The sequence below is a fragment of the Gopherus flavomarginatus genome, chromosome 2, assembly GCF_025201925.1.
Source record: "Gopherus flavomarginatus isolate rGopFla2 chromosome 2, rGopFla2.mat.asm, whole genome shotgun sequence".
Lineage (NCBI taxonomy): Eukaryota > Metazoa > Chordata > Testudines > Testudinidae > Gopherus > Gopherus flavomarginatus.
In genome coordinates, this window is record NC_066618.1 from 299656877 (window position 1) to 299670679 (window position 13803).

The 13803-nt window shown below is 58.8% G+C and overlaps 1 protein-coding gene across 2 annotated transcripts in view; it reads left to right on the forward strand.

Annotated features, from left to right (window-relative positions):
* The window catches only part of LRRC24 (leucine rich repeat containing 24), a 48801-nt gene that overhangs the window by 17508 nt on the left and 17490 nt on the right, over window positions 1–13803 (forward strand). The window contains exon 1 of one of the 2 annotated variants that reach the window (XM_050940963.1): window positions 12696–12900. The exons of the other annotated variant lie outside the window; for it this stretch is intronic. Within the exon in view, the coding sequence (XP_050796920.1) occupies window positions 12857–12900 (44 nt within the window). The 5' untranslated portion in view covers window positions 12696–12856. Of the gene's footprint in view, window positions 1–12695; window positions 12901–13803 lie in introns of those variants that run through there. 2 annotated transcript variants of the gene reach the window in all.

Consider the following 13803-nt stretch of genomic DNA (forward strand, 5'->3'; position numbering starts at 1 on the left):
CTGAGTACGTGTTCGCCCCGGGCACAGCTCAGCTGGTCACGTACGCCGGCCCTGCGTGTAGCTGCACACTCCAGTCTGCTGCTGAAATCCCCTGGTGCTGGGGAGCAGGGGGACGTCTGGGAACGAGGTCAATTCTGCTTCAGCCCAAGGGCCTGGACCTGCGCCCACACCGGGAGGAGTTCAGCCAGTGCTGGCGTCATACACTGCACACGTCCAGTCTGTCCTTCCCACGGCACGTCGCCTGAGCAGATCCCTGTGCGTCCTCCAGGAGGGCTAGTCCCAGACCAGATTGCTTCTTTCTCCCTTGGCTTTAGAGCTGTTCGAAACAGAGTGACACATTTCTCACCAGGAGAGGCTATTGGGGCTGGATAAGACCCACTAAAGAGTTATCCAGTAACTAGGCACCGCTGAAGACAAGATACTGGTGTGCAAGGCCCAGCAGGAAGGAGGGGAGGGATGGCTCCACCCTGGGTACTTGTGGCTCAGGACACGAGCGATGCCAGGGTGCAGGCACGGCTGCTGGTGCCGCTTGGGCAGACTCGCTGGCACCGTTGCCTGGGACGTGAACACACCACGGGGGAATGGACGCATGCGCTGCAGCATGAAGACCACTGGTTGCTGGAAGGCCAGTGGCCGTTTCGCTCACATGCTGTCTCTCGCCCCGAGGATTGGAATGGCAGAACCAGCTCATTTCCCCAACCAAAATCCGCCTTCGGGGCAGGGCCTGAGACTGGGGAGTGCTGGTAAAAGCAGTGAGTGCCTGAAAATGAGGGGGTTCATATGGAACGGGGTAACCAGCTGTGACGATGCGGTTCTGGCGGGACCCAACTGAGAGTGCCAGTTCAGGACCAATTGCTCAAACAGGGCAGTTACAGCCCTTGGCTGGGGTTTTTTCACCTCTAAGGCAAACCAAACCAGCCAGACAAAAATGACTTCAGTTTCACCCCACTGGCTAACCACAAGTCACACAAGCAATTTCCTTAGACACTCCAGTCTTCCAGTATCACCACCAGTGCCACCCGTCCTGGGGATGAATGGTTATGAAAACCAACACCCCAGTAAAAGAAAAAGGTTCTCTCGATCCCAAAGGACCAAGTCCCAGACCTAGGTCAATATACACATCAGATCTTACCCACAAATCACGCTGTTGCCAATCCTTTAGCATCTAAAATCTAAAGGTTTATTCATAAAGAGGAAAAGGTAGAGATGAGAGCTAGAATTGGTTAAATGGAATCAATTCCATACAGTGATGGCAAAGTTCTTAGTTCAGGCTTGTAGCAGTGATGGAGTAAACTGCAGGTTCAAATCAAGTTTCTGGAGAACATCCCCCACTGGGATGGGTCATCAGTCCCTTGTGTAGAGCTTCAGTTTGTAGCAAAGTCCCTCCAGAGGTAGGAAGCAGGATTGAAGACAAGATGGAGATGAGGCATCAGCCTTATATAGGCTTTTCCAGGTGTAAGAACACTTCTTTGTTCTTACTGTGGAAAATTAGAGCAAAATGGAGTTTGGAGTCACATGGGCCAGTCCCTGCACACCCTGCTGAGTCACAAGGCGTATCTGCCTCCTCTCAATGGGTCAATTGTGTAGCTGATGGTCCTTAATGGGCCATCAAGCAGGCTAAGCAGAGCTAACACCAACTTGTCTGGGGTGTCACCCAGAACTACAGCATCAATTTCAAATGCAGACAGTATAGAGCCAATACCTATAACTTCAACTACATAATGATACAGACATACAGACAGCATAATCATAACCAGCAACCTATAACCTGCTCTTAGACACCTTATATGACCCCCTTTACATAAGATTTGGTGCCACTACAGGACCTTGGTTGCAAACCATGTTCTATATGGTCCCAGTTTCTATCAATAAAGTCACACCAGCCCATGGAGTTGGTGAGCTCCTGTCAATGTGGCCAGGGAGGGGCAGTGGCATGGGGTGGTTGGTCCCTTGTACGGGGAGTCAGGGCCCCGCCCGCCTGCCCGTGGCAAACTCCTGCAAAGGGAGGCAGTTGAGTGACTAAGGAGCCCGTGGGCCTGAGAAAAGGCCATGAGGGCCCAGCTGCAGGGAGGTGTCCCAGCGAGTGACACACTCAGAGGGGAGAGGCTCCCCCAGGCCAGGGCTGCGAACCACACACCTTAGGGAGGAGGCTGGGTAACCCCCTGAGCCCAAGGAGAGAGACTTTAGTTCATGTTTCTTTGGATTCTGTAGAAGCCCAGCGGGGGGAATCCTGTCTTGCCTGCTTTGGGATGGCATGGAGTTCTTCAGGGGCCCTGAAGGAAAGGAAACTGAGGCAGGGTGTGTGCAGAGCCATGCTGAGCACATGGGTGTTGCGCTTCAACAAGCAGGAGTCACAAGAGCACGGGGTGGGGCAAGCTGCTCCCAGACCCTGCCCCCCAGAGGGGAGAGAGGAGCTCAACCTCCGTGGCCCGTTCAGTCCCTCTGCAAGTGCGATGTGGACACCAGGGGCCAGGACTCATTTCACTAGTGATCTTGCTGGACTCAGGCCTCCTCCCCCTGCAAGGCTCCCCAAGGGCAAGTGGGGGGCGCTGGCGCTGCCCAGCCTGTGCCTGCCCTGGGATACCCAGAGCATGCCCAGCTGTGTCAATCTGGCATGAGAGGTGGGCACAGGGCAGAGGGGGCCCAGCATGGGGTGGGGATGGCATGCCGAATGGGGAGTTGGGGGGCAGCAGGGCCCCCGAGACCTGATCCCTGTTTGCCACCAGAGCTGCTCATTCGAGATGAACAGCCTGTACGTTCAGAGGGAAAACAAGCCATTAGTGCCAGGCTTAAGAGCTCGGCAGGCAGATGATGCGTGTGACACTGGCACTGCCGGCTCTCAGGGCCACACGCCAGCTGTTGGGATTCCAGCAAAGAGCCGACTGCAGAGTAGGAGGCAATGCCCATGGCACAGCTGGGAGCACCAGGGATGGGGGGAGCCCAGCGTCCAGCCAGATCCTTCTCCATCCTGCTGGCTTCCAAACCTCGCTGACTGCAGAGGCCCCTAACACCGCTGCCCCCTATGGGAAACTGAGGCACAAACCCATCCAGTACCCCAGAGAGATTAACCCACCCTAGCCTGGGCCCTCCTTGACCCCAGTGCTTAGTTCTCAGCTCTGTCTACTGAGTCGGCATCACCGTGGAAGGGCTGTGGGGCACACACTGATCCCCACTGTGGGAGGGGGAGCAGAGCCTGTGCGCCTAAGAAAATGAGGGGAGGGGAAGAAATGGAGCTGGGGGGGCTGCAGGAAAGGAGGAGACAGAAAACACCCAAGGGCAAGGGAGGAGATGGAGAGCGTCTGTGTGGCAGCAGGGCGAGCTGATGTCACAGTGACGTGGGGTTGGCGGAGGGCAATAAAACAGGCTAAAGGCCACAGCCCTCCAGCCAGCCCCACACGGATGGCATTTGGGGCTAACCCCCCTCCCCCGGGGCAGGTTAGTCCAGAATTGGCCACTGGGGGGTTTCTTGCACCTCCCTCAGATGCAGCGGGAGCAGCCAGGGGACTAGGCTAGAGGGACCATGGGGTCTGATCCAGGCTGGTGGGGCCCGTGCTCGTGTGAGTCCCAGTGCATGCTGGGACAGGGTAGTTGGGCCCATCTGCAGTACAAACGCACCTGATTGCAGGTGGCCTGGCCCATAGCTCTGCCCCGACCCAGGGAAAGCTCTGGAAAATTCCTGGTTACGCTGCAGGGCCCATCGGACCTGGCTCGGTTGTCTCTATAGCAGAGATGGGTCCGGGGGTTGGGGGTGAGTGCTGTGCTATCCCCCAGCTGGGCAGGGATACCGGGGGGAAGCTACTTGGTCTCTCTCAGCTCCCCATGAACAAGGGCCGATGAGCTGCTCCTGCGGGGGCGGGGCTGAGAACAAAAACTTGTGCCCCTGGGCCAGCTCCTTGAGCCACAAGAGCATCCCACAGGAATGGCCGATGCAGCGGGTGTGAGCCAACCGCTCGCTTAGCCCCATCCGCTCGCTTAGCCCATTTGCTCGCTTAGCCCTGTCCTCTTGCTTAGCCCGTCTGCTTGCTAACCCCATCCGCTTGCTAGCCCCAACTGCTCTCTTAGCCCCAACCGCTCGCTTACCCCATCCACTCGCTTAGCCCCATCCGCTCGCTTAGCCCCAACTGCTCACTAGCCTCAACCGCTCACTTAGCCCCGTCCGCTCGCTAGCCCCAGCCGCTCTCTTAGCCTGTCCACTCACTAGCCCCAACCGCTCACTTAGCCCCGTCTGCTCGCTTACCCCAACTGCTCGCTTAGCCCCAACCGCTCGCTTACCCCAACCACTCGCTAGCCCAACCGCTCGCTTACCCCAACCACTTGCTAGCCCAACCGCTCGCTAACCCCATCCGCTCGCTAGCCCCAACCGCTCACTTAGCCCGTCCACTCGCTTAGGCCCAACCGCTCGCTTAGCCCCAACCGCTCGCTTAGCCCCATCTGCTCGCTAGGCCCAACCGCTCACTTAGCCCCATCCGCTCTCTTAACCCCAACCGCTCGCTTACCCCATCCACTCACTTAGCCCCAACCACTCACTAGCCCCAACCGCTCACATAGCCCCATCCACTCGCTGAGCCCGTCCGCTCGCTTACTTCAACCACTCGCTTACCCCATTCGCTTGCTTAGCCCCAACCGCTCACTTAGCCCAACCGCTCAGTGACCAGAGTGGCAGTGGGGCCTGCAGAGCGGCAGGCTCTCAGCACCGGGTGGCTCGAATGCTGCCGCTAGTCAACCCTGCCCCTGCTTGGCCCAGTGCTGCTCTGGTTCAGGGAGTGGACGGTTGGCTTTCCAGGCAGAGGCCGGACACAGCAGCTGTGGCCATAGGGTGGGGGTGGCAGGTGGGGGGCAGGGCAGGGGATTATCTGCTGGGGAGATTTGTTCCATGTGCCATAAAATGCACCATGGGGATGTTCAAAATGTTTCTTTGCTACGTGGTAGGTGAAGATTTCATTGGTGTGAGGAACGACAATCCTAGAGCTGGCAAATCTGTCAGCACCCATCAATCCCAACCTGCAGGCCCCCATGCTGTTCCATCTTTGGGCTCCCCCCACAGCTCTGCCAGTGCCCTTAAATCCCAGCCCTCACCCCCACTATTATTCCAGCTCTGGGCTCCGTCCGCCCCCACACCAGCTATGCCCGAGCTGCTCATTTCTGAACTGCAGCACAAAGAGGCAACTGGAAATTGGGCATTTCCTAACTTTTGCAGGCTTGACTTTGCCACTGTCACATGACAGCTGGCCTGTAACAGGGCGCATTGGCCCTATAAGCCAAATGAGGATCCTGGCCCAGACTGAGTTGAATTGTGGGAGTTGTAGTTCCTGGGGCTGATGGGAGCTGTAGGCCTCACAGCAAGGAATGCTGGGAAGGGAGGGTGTATATAAACAGCTCCTTTCCCTCATTTCATGGCAGGGAGTGGGAGTGGTGTTGTGTAGGGTGGCTGGGAAAATACCCTGGGGAGGAGTAGGAGGATTTCTTGGGCCTGTGAGCCAGGCTTCCCCAGGAGCTGTAGCAGAGCTGAAGGATAGAGCCTTGCAGGGAGGGGTGTGGGATTAGCCTTGGTGCTGGTGTTTTCACCAGTGGCCTGAGGCTGGTGGTCTCAGTGAGGGAAGGGTGGGAGCTTGACTCTAAGGGTTCCCCAGTGGTGCTGCTGTTATACCCTGGAGAGGTGAAAGTTGGGAACTCTCTGCACGCCTGGCCCTCTGAACACTTGTTCTGCTGGGAGGCGGGGGACTGGACCTAATCTCTTCTGGTGGAAGGGAAACTGAGGCAGCACAGCCAGTGGTAAGTGGCTCCTGAGTCTGCCCCAGAACCCCCATGCACATCCTGGGGATGTTCCCTGTCATGCCATGCAGAGCTTGATAGCCTCTCCCTGCTATCTGCACAGCTCCCAATCTCCTAAATGCCTACTTAGAAGGCCCCTGTCTCTACTGTGCCGCTGACACTCATGAGATAATTTTCACACACTCCAGGAGCTGGGGGAGTGCCAAGCCCTGCCCTGCAGATGGGGAGGTGCCTCATCTGGGCTTGTGCACAGAGCCTGCATTGGCGCCAGGAACTGAACGCAGGTCTCCTGGCTCCCAGCCCGGTGCCTTAACCAGAAGCCTCCTAGTCTGCCGCCTCCCTTGCTCCCTCCAGCCCTGGGTGCTAGGGCAAGGAGAGGGGCTGCTACCCCCCCCCACGTCAATGGGAGGGAGGAAACTGGGGACATCCCTGTTGGCAAATGGAGTCAGATTCTCTTCTTGCAGCATCAGCCTTTGGGGGTTGTTTAGCACTGTGGGAGGGTGTCAGCTCCCCTTTTGCCCTGGCCCTGCCCCAGCCAGCTGAGCAAGAGCTGGAGTAGGTTAGGGGTATCGGTGATTCAGTAGGGGGTGCTCTCCGTTCTGTGTGCTGACCCCAGTGCCCCAGGTTGGCACTAGGGGGTGCTGTAGGGAGTGGGGTGGGGGGACTCTGTAGAGGATGCCTGCCCCTGGGAGTCACTGCTGACCCCAGAGCTGAGGGGTGCTGTGCTGCAGGGAGCTCCCCCCTGGGGCCATCTCCCAGGGCAGATCAGACTCTCTCTCTGTGTCCTAAGTGTGATGATTAAGTGTTGGAGTCATTCCCCTGCCTGAGAGCTCTTCCTCCCCTGGCTTGAGATGGGGCTCGGAGGCTGGGTAGAGGAGAGTGGGGTCGGCGGATGGAGAAAGAAGCTGCCAAACGGCCTGCTGCGGTGTGAATACGTGCATGGCTGTGGGTGCCCCAGCAGCACGCCGTGTGCACACTCCCTCATGTGCTCACAGCCTGTTTTGGGTCTTGCTTTCTTCGCCGCTGTCCCTGATCCTGCCTGAGGGGGGATCATCTGGGTAAATGAAGTGACATTCTAGAAATTCATGAGCTCTGCTAATTGAGTTGACCTAGGTAAATTAGCGCAATTAGAGCGGCTCTGCAGAAAGCAGCTGCTTTGTTCGCCAGCTCTTGTCTGATTGGCACAGGGCTGGGGATTAATCTCACACGGATACAGCTCCTGCTTCCTGGCCATCTCAGGGCTCATCATTAGAAGCTGATCTCACACCTTGTCTCTTTCCACCTGCTTGTCTAACAAGCCCAGGCAGCAGGGAGTTTGAACCCAGCTCCTTCATGGCAAACGCCTCTGCCACTGGAGTAACTCCTTCGGCTGGTAGCAGCAGTTGGCTCTTACCCTCAAAGGGGGCCCAGCCACCAGAGCAGGAGGTGAGACAGACTGCTAGGGTGGATTGCCCTGGCTCAGTGAGCACTGGCCTCCTCTGTGACCCTTCCCATACTCTCAGCATGCTTGGTGTGAGAGCTCTCGTCCCGCTCCTGGTGTCTGGCACGGTCTCCTTGGAGCTCTGCCTCAGCAGCTCTTTCATGACATGAGGTCTGCTGAAAAGCCCTCCTCTCCCTGCAGCACAGCACCCCCAGCCCTGCCCTAGGCCCTGTACTGATTTAAAGGGGAGAGCCTCTCCTGCTGAGCCATCCCTGCAGCACTGCACCCCTCACACTGGCTCAGAGGAGAGAGCTCCGTGCTGAGCCACCCCCGGCAGCACAACGCCTCCATCCCCGATGCAAAGGAAAGAGCAGCCGTACAATAACACCCTCTTTCTTTTGGGCAGGGTCCTTGTCTGGCTCTAAAATATCTGCAGAGCAGCAGGATTGTCCAGTGGCTCTGGATGGTGCTGTCCATGACCCCTTGTCCCTAGTGCACCCTCCATGGGCCAGCCAGTTCTCTCTAGAGATCACCCCATTTCTGGCCCTGCCTCTAGGGATTGTCTCCCCCCACGAACACTGGCCCTGCTTATGAAACTGCTGCGAGCTCAGCGCCGCCTGGTAACCCCTGGGGCTGCCCTGCTGTGTGCATGCTGCAGCCTGCAGTACCAGCCCTTTGACGGGTCCCCAGCACTGGCTGTGCCATGGCGCTCTAAGCCGGTGTTGCTGCTAATTGAGTTTTACTAGCAACTTTGCCACTCTCCATTAACACCCATTTAACGGGCTCTCGGCCTGGCAGCAGGTCCCTGAACACGTCTGTCTAATGCAGCCGCTCCTGTTGGATGCCTGGGGGCGAGGCCTTTCCTGACCAGGACAGGGGCCTGCCTGCCAGCCTTGTCCCACGGGTGCTCGCAGAACAGTTGATCCGGATCGAGCTGGGGGCCATGATGTTAACAGCAGGGTTTGGGCTCACTGCACCCCCCCTCCCTGACTCCCCACTCTGTCGCCCATCACCTCCATCCAGCCCTGGTCACTCCGTGAGCTCTGAGCGCAGAGGGTGGGAGGTTGGGTGCTGGGCCTAGGATGCTAACGGCACTTCAGTTCGACCCTGCAGCTGGCCCAGGCTGGCTGACTTGGGCTAAGGGGGCTGTTTAATTGCAGAGTAGATGTTTGGGCTCAGGCCGCAGCCCCGGCTCCGGCCCTGCCACCTTGCTGGGTCCTGACTCCCAGAGCCTAACCCTGAACGTCAACACTGCAATTAAACAGCCCTGTAGCCCCAGTCAGCTGGCCTGGGCCAGCTGTGGGTTTTCAACTGCAGTGCAGACAAACCCTCTAGTGTCTCTGCACAGCACCCAGTGTGTGAAGTCTGCAGGCAAATCCATTGCTGGGGCAACCGTTTGAAAACATTGGCTGGGTCTCATTTTGCTCCCTGATCTGCCTTCCTTTCCCTGCAGGTGGTAACATGCCAGTCTCCTTCCAGCCAGGATATCCGAGCACTTGGCAGACATCTGTGATCTGCCTCTGACAAGCTGGGAGTCTGACTGGGGTGGGAGAAACTGAGGCACAGAGCAGGGGAGTGACTCACCCACAGCTGTGCCAGCAGTCTGTGTTAGAGCCAGGAGCCCTGAGAGAAAGTCCCCCTAGGAGAGGCTGCCGGCGGTTATTGATGACTTTCCGTCCCTGGCCCCCATCCCCACACTAGGCTGCGAACACACTGGCTTTAGCCCGTGTGGCTGAGTTTGGAACAGTAGGAGGCTATTTGGTTACTCCTAGGAACGCTTTGGCCCTTTCGATACTTGGCTGTACCCTGAAGAGTAGCGAGGAAGCACTGTGGGCTATGGTGCACCTGACAACCCTTCATCGCTGAAGAGGAAACTGAGGCAGAGCTAAGTGCGGTGACTTGCCCAGGAAGTTGTGGGCAGACCTGGGATTGGCTGTGTGGCTCCAGCAGATGGGTTCCTGCCCACACTGCCTCTGGAGCACCCCCCTCGGGTAGCGAGCGGCTTTGACTCCCGCTCCATGGATTTCTGGGCACTTTGCGAACCCTGGGGCTATTCTGCCAGGGGCAGGCCTGCTGGTGTGTGACTTTACCCGTCAGCCTCGCTTCGCCACCATGGAGACAGAGCTGGGAGCCAGGAGCTGCTAATTGCAGTGAAATTATGTATTGAATTTATCGACAGAAGGTTTAGCACAATGGGCTAGTTAATTACAATGATTCCTGGCAGCCTGTGAGTGCCACAAAAAGAGACGTGTGAGTGCTGATAGCTGGGGTGATATGGGTGCTGAGAGGAGTGTTGCTTAAAGCTAAGCAGGAGGGAGCCCTGGTCAGCATTTGCCCCAGGCCCTGCAGGGGCCCCCATGAGAATATAGTATTCTACAGTATTGCAACTTTTTTATATAAGGGGCCTCTGAAATTGCTTTGCCCCAGGCCCCCTGAATCCTCTGGGCAGCCCTGCCCACAGCCTGGCTATTCCCAGCGTGCACAGCAGGGGCAGCTGTAGCAGACCAGATCTGTGATCAGATGCTGCTCTCCTGGCCGGGGGAACATGCCTGTCTGCAGGAGAGCTCTGCACAGAGGCTGGGAGGAGAGCGGAGAATGAATCGCTAAGGGCTGGCCAGGCTCCGTTTCTCCCTGCTCAGAAACTGAGGGGGAAAGCTCCCATGGTTAACCACTGGCATGGGCTGCAAAGGACGGTTAGAGGCAGATGAGCCGTGACCCTTGCAGATGGTTCAGACTTTCTGTGGCTGCCAAGCTGCAATAAGAAATGAATGTGTGTGGCTGGATTACAGAGTGCCCTCGCCCTTGGCTGGCGGTAACAGGGGCTGGGGTCTCCATCCTGCTCAGCTGCTTTAGCCTGAGGTGCTCAGACGCCCCTGAGGCTGCAGGCTCTGCTGGGTTGGGAGAGCCACTGACCTTTCCATCCAATGTGCCGCCTGTGCTTTGGGTGAAACCATTGTAAATACGGAGAAAGAAAATCAACCCCCAGCCAGAGCATTTCACATGCTGCACATGGCAGGGTGAGCGGGGGCAGCCTGGCCTCACTGTCGCTGCTTCTCCCTTAGGGGCAGAGCCTGGCAGCTGTGCTCTGTCTTCACACAAGCAAAACACCCATTGATGCCATCCCTGGCCTTGCCCCTGTGTTAATTGGGAGGCCCCTGCCATCTCGTGCAATGCACAGGCTGCCAGCACCCTGAGAATCAATAGCAAGGATTGAACCTGGGACCTTCAGCACCAAAAGCCCCTGCTGGCTGAGCTAAACCCAGCTGTCCCTGACCCGTAAGCAGCAGGCTCAGGGCACCCACTGGAGGGAGACATGTTCACACACAGTGAGCCACTGGGTGGTGTTTGCCCCTTCTGTCCTTGGTGGGGCACTGGGACCTGAGATCTTCAAGGGGCATTGCATGCCTGGCAGGAAGGTGAGCCCAGGTGCCTTTAAGCTGAGTGGTGGGGCCTGCACCTTGCACAGGTTCACAAGGGAGGGTGTCATTGCAACCCCTGCTAGTGCCCCTTGAGATGGGAGGAGGTGGGAGCACATCCCCTGTGCATGATGCCCCCTCCTAAGGGCTGTTTCAGAGGAGCCCTTGCCTGGGAGCTCTAGGGAGCTTCATGCCAGATGCTGTGATGCTTTTATGGCTCCCCTCAGACTTGCAGGAGGCAGGAGAAGCCCCCCTCCCCCTCCAATATGGAGCTATACCTATCTCATAGAGCTGGAAGGGATCCTGAAAGGTCATTGAGTCCAGCCCCCTGCCTTCACAGCAGGACCAAGTACCTTCCCTGACAGATTTTTGCCCCAGGTCCCTGAATGGCCCCCTGAAGGATTGAACTCACAACTCTGGGTTTAGCAGGCCAATGCTCAAACCACTGAGCTATGCCTCCCCCCTTGCCCCTGAGAGTTGCAAAGGGGTGTGTGTGTGTGTTTGGGGGGGGCTTAGACAGTGACCCATCAGGCCCCAGGCCAGCCTCAAACATGGCCTCTCCCTTACTTCAAGGGGTGGTAGCGAGTGGGCACTGTCCGTGGTACCCAGCAGCAGCCACCCCCACCCCTCTGCTGGGAACAGGCCCCGGCTGCACTGAGGGAAAGGAGATGTGGGGATAGCTTGAGGGGGGAGGGGATTGAAGAGAGCCAACCCTAGGAGGCTCCCAGGGCAGCTCTGGAACTGATCAGCCCGAAAGCAATGAAAGAGTCAAGCGTGCCAAGAAACTTCATAATGGAGCGAGTGCTGCCGGCTGCGTCTCTTCAGCTGTTGCCCTCTGTCCATCCGCCCTCATAAGCAGCGCTCTGTCTGTCCACCCAGCCATGGACACAGCCCTCTGTCTGTCCACCCCCATACGCAGCGCTCTGTCTGTCCAGCCAGCCATGGACACAGCCCTCTGTCTGTCCATGTCTGTCAGTCCCCATACTCAGCTCTCTGTCCAGCCAGCCCCATACCCCATCCCCAGTCTGTCTGTCTCTGTCCATCCATCTCCATGCACAGCCCTCTGGCTGGCCAGCTATCACTGTTCACAGCCCTCTGTCCAGCCAGCCCTGTATACAGCCATCTATCTATCTGTCTAGCCATCCCACACGCTTCCCCCCCCCACTTGTCTATCTTATCTTCCTTACACCCCCCCTTTCGCAGCCTATCACCCATGCTAAGACCCCCCCCCCCCAAGGTGTCTGCCTCCCTTCTGCCCCAGGCGTGGCACGACAGTCCCTTGGCCAAACCGTGCCCACGCGGCTGCCCCCAGCACTTTCCCCAGTGTGTTGGGGTTGTGAGTTCTGCTGGGGCTCTCCCCTGCCCCCAGCCCAAGGCTCTCACACACTGTGTGTGTGTGTGTGTGTCTGCAGCTGTGCGTGTATGACATGTGCATGTGTCTGGCGGGGTGTGTGTGTGTGTACAACCTGTGTGTGTGTGTGCGCATACTACCTCTGTGTGTGTGTGTGTGACCCGTGTGTGTGTATCTCTGTGTGTGTGGCTGTGGCTGTGTGTGTGTGGTTGTGGTGCTCTGTGTGTGTGTGCGCACGCATGGCTGTGGCTGTGTGTGTGGCTGTGGCAGGTTATGTGTATGTGTGGCTGTGTGTGTGGTTGTGGCGCCCTGTGTGTGTTTGTGACTGTGGTAGGGTGTGTGTGGGGGGCTGTGGCTGTGTGTGTGGCTGTGGCGCTGTGTGTCACTATGGTTGTGGTGGGGTGTGTGGCTGTGGCAGGTTATGTGTAGGTGTGGCTGTGTGTGTGGTTGTGGCGCTCTGTGTGTGTGTGTGTGTGTGTGTGTATGTGTTTGTGACTGTGGTAGGGTGTGTGAGGGGGGCTGTGGCTGTGGTTGTGGCGCTGTGTGTCACTATGGTTGTGGCAGTGTGTGTACGACCCACGCGTGCATGTGGGAGCCCGCGAGCTGGCGGGGCTCAGCAGCGTGACATCACATCGCAGGCCCGCGGTTGGCCGAGCCCGGGGTGATGTCAGGCGGTGCCGCCAATCGGGTCCAAAGGCAGCGGGCCGGGGCTGCGGGTTCGGGCCGGAGCAGCCGCCGCGCTCAGCCGGGGACAGGCGCAGGGGGCGGCGGACGCGCCTGGCTCAGGGGCTGCGCGGATCCCGCTGACCCGCCCCCAGCGCGCTCCCGGGACGCCGCCCCCTGGAGCCGGGGCCAGGCGCGCGGCGCTCGGGGAAGGTGCCCGCGGGCTGCAGGCGGATGCCATGGACCGGGAGCGCTGGCCGGGCAGCCCGCCCGCGCAGGTGAGCCCGGGGGCGGGGGTCGTGTGCGCCCTGCCTGGCCCCGGGGACCCGTCGGGGGGGGGGTCGTGTGCGCCCTGCCTGGTCCCGGGGACCCGTCCGGGGGGGGGGTCGTGTTCGCCCTGCCTAGCCCCGGGGACCCGTCCCGGGGGAGAGGGGTGGTGTGCGCCCTGCCTGGCCCCGGGGACCCATCCCGGGAGGAGGGGTCGTGTGCGCCCTGCCTGGCCCCGGGGACCCGTCTCGGGGGGGGGGGGTCGTGTGCGCCCTGCCTGGCCCCGGGGACCCGTCCTGGGGGGGGGGAGGCGTGTGGGGTAGGGGACCCCAAACTGGAGAGGGGGAGGGTGTGTACTAGCTGAACAGGGCTTCTTCCAGGTACAGGGCTTATCTCTCCCTCCACACCCCACCACTCCATGCCCCCAGCCCCCTGTTTCATCTCCCATAGCAGTGGTCCAGGCTTGTTACACCCTATACTCTGTGATGCGAGTGTGTGGGTCCAGAGTCCTGAGATGAGCTCTCTGTACCTGGTAATGTCTGTGTGTGTGTGTACATGTGTGCACCACTGATCTCTGGTGGGTGGAATCAGATCTGCCCGGCTGTGTCACAATCCCCATGTTGCTAACGGCTGAGGGGGAGTCTCCTTGGCCAAAGTGGCAGGATCTGCGCATTTGGAACACAAAGACCTATCGTTGCTTTAACCGTGAGGTGCTGGTTATGGACGGTGACAGGGTGCACATGGATCGGCTGGTGGCAGTGGGTCTGTCTGTCTCTGCCTGGGGGAAGTGTTACATGAATGTATTGCTGGCGAAAGGTGCTGTGTTGATGGCCTTGGTGGCTGGATCTCTAAGACGCAGCCCAGGCCGCAGTCATGCAAGGCGCTGCCCTGGTGGCACCCTATCTTCATGGCTC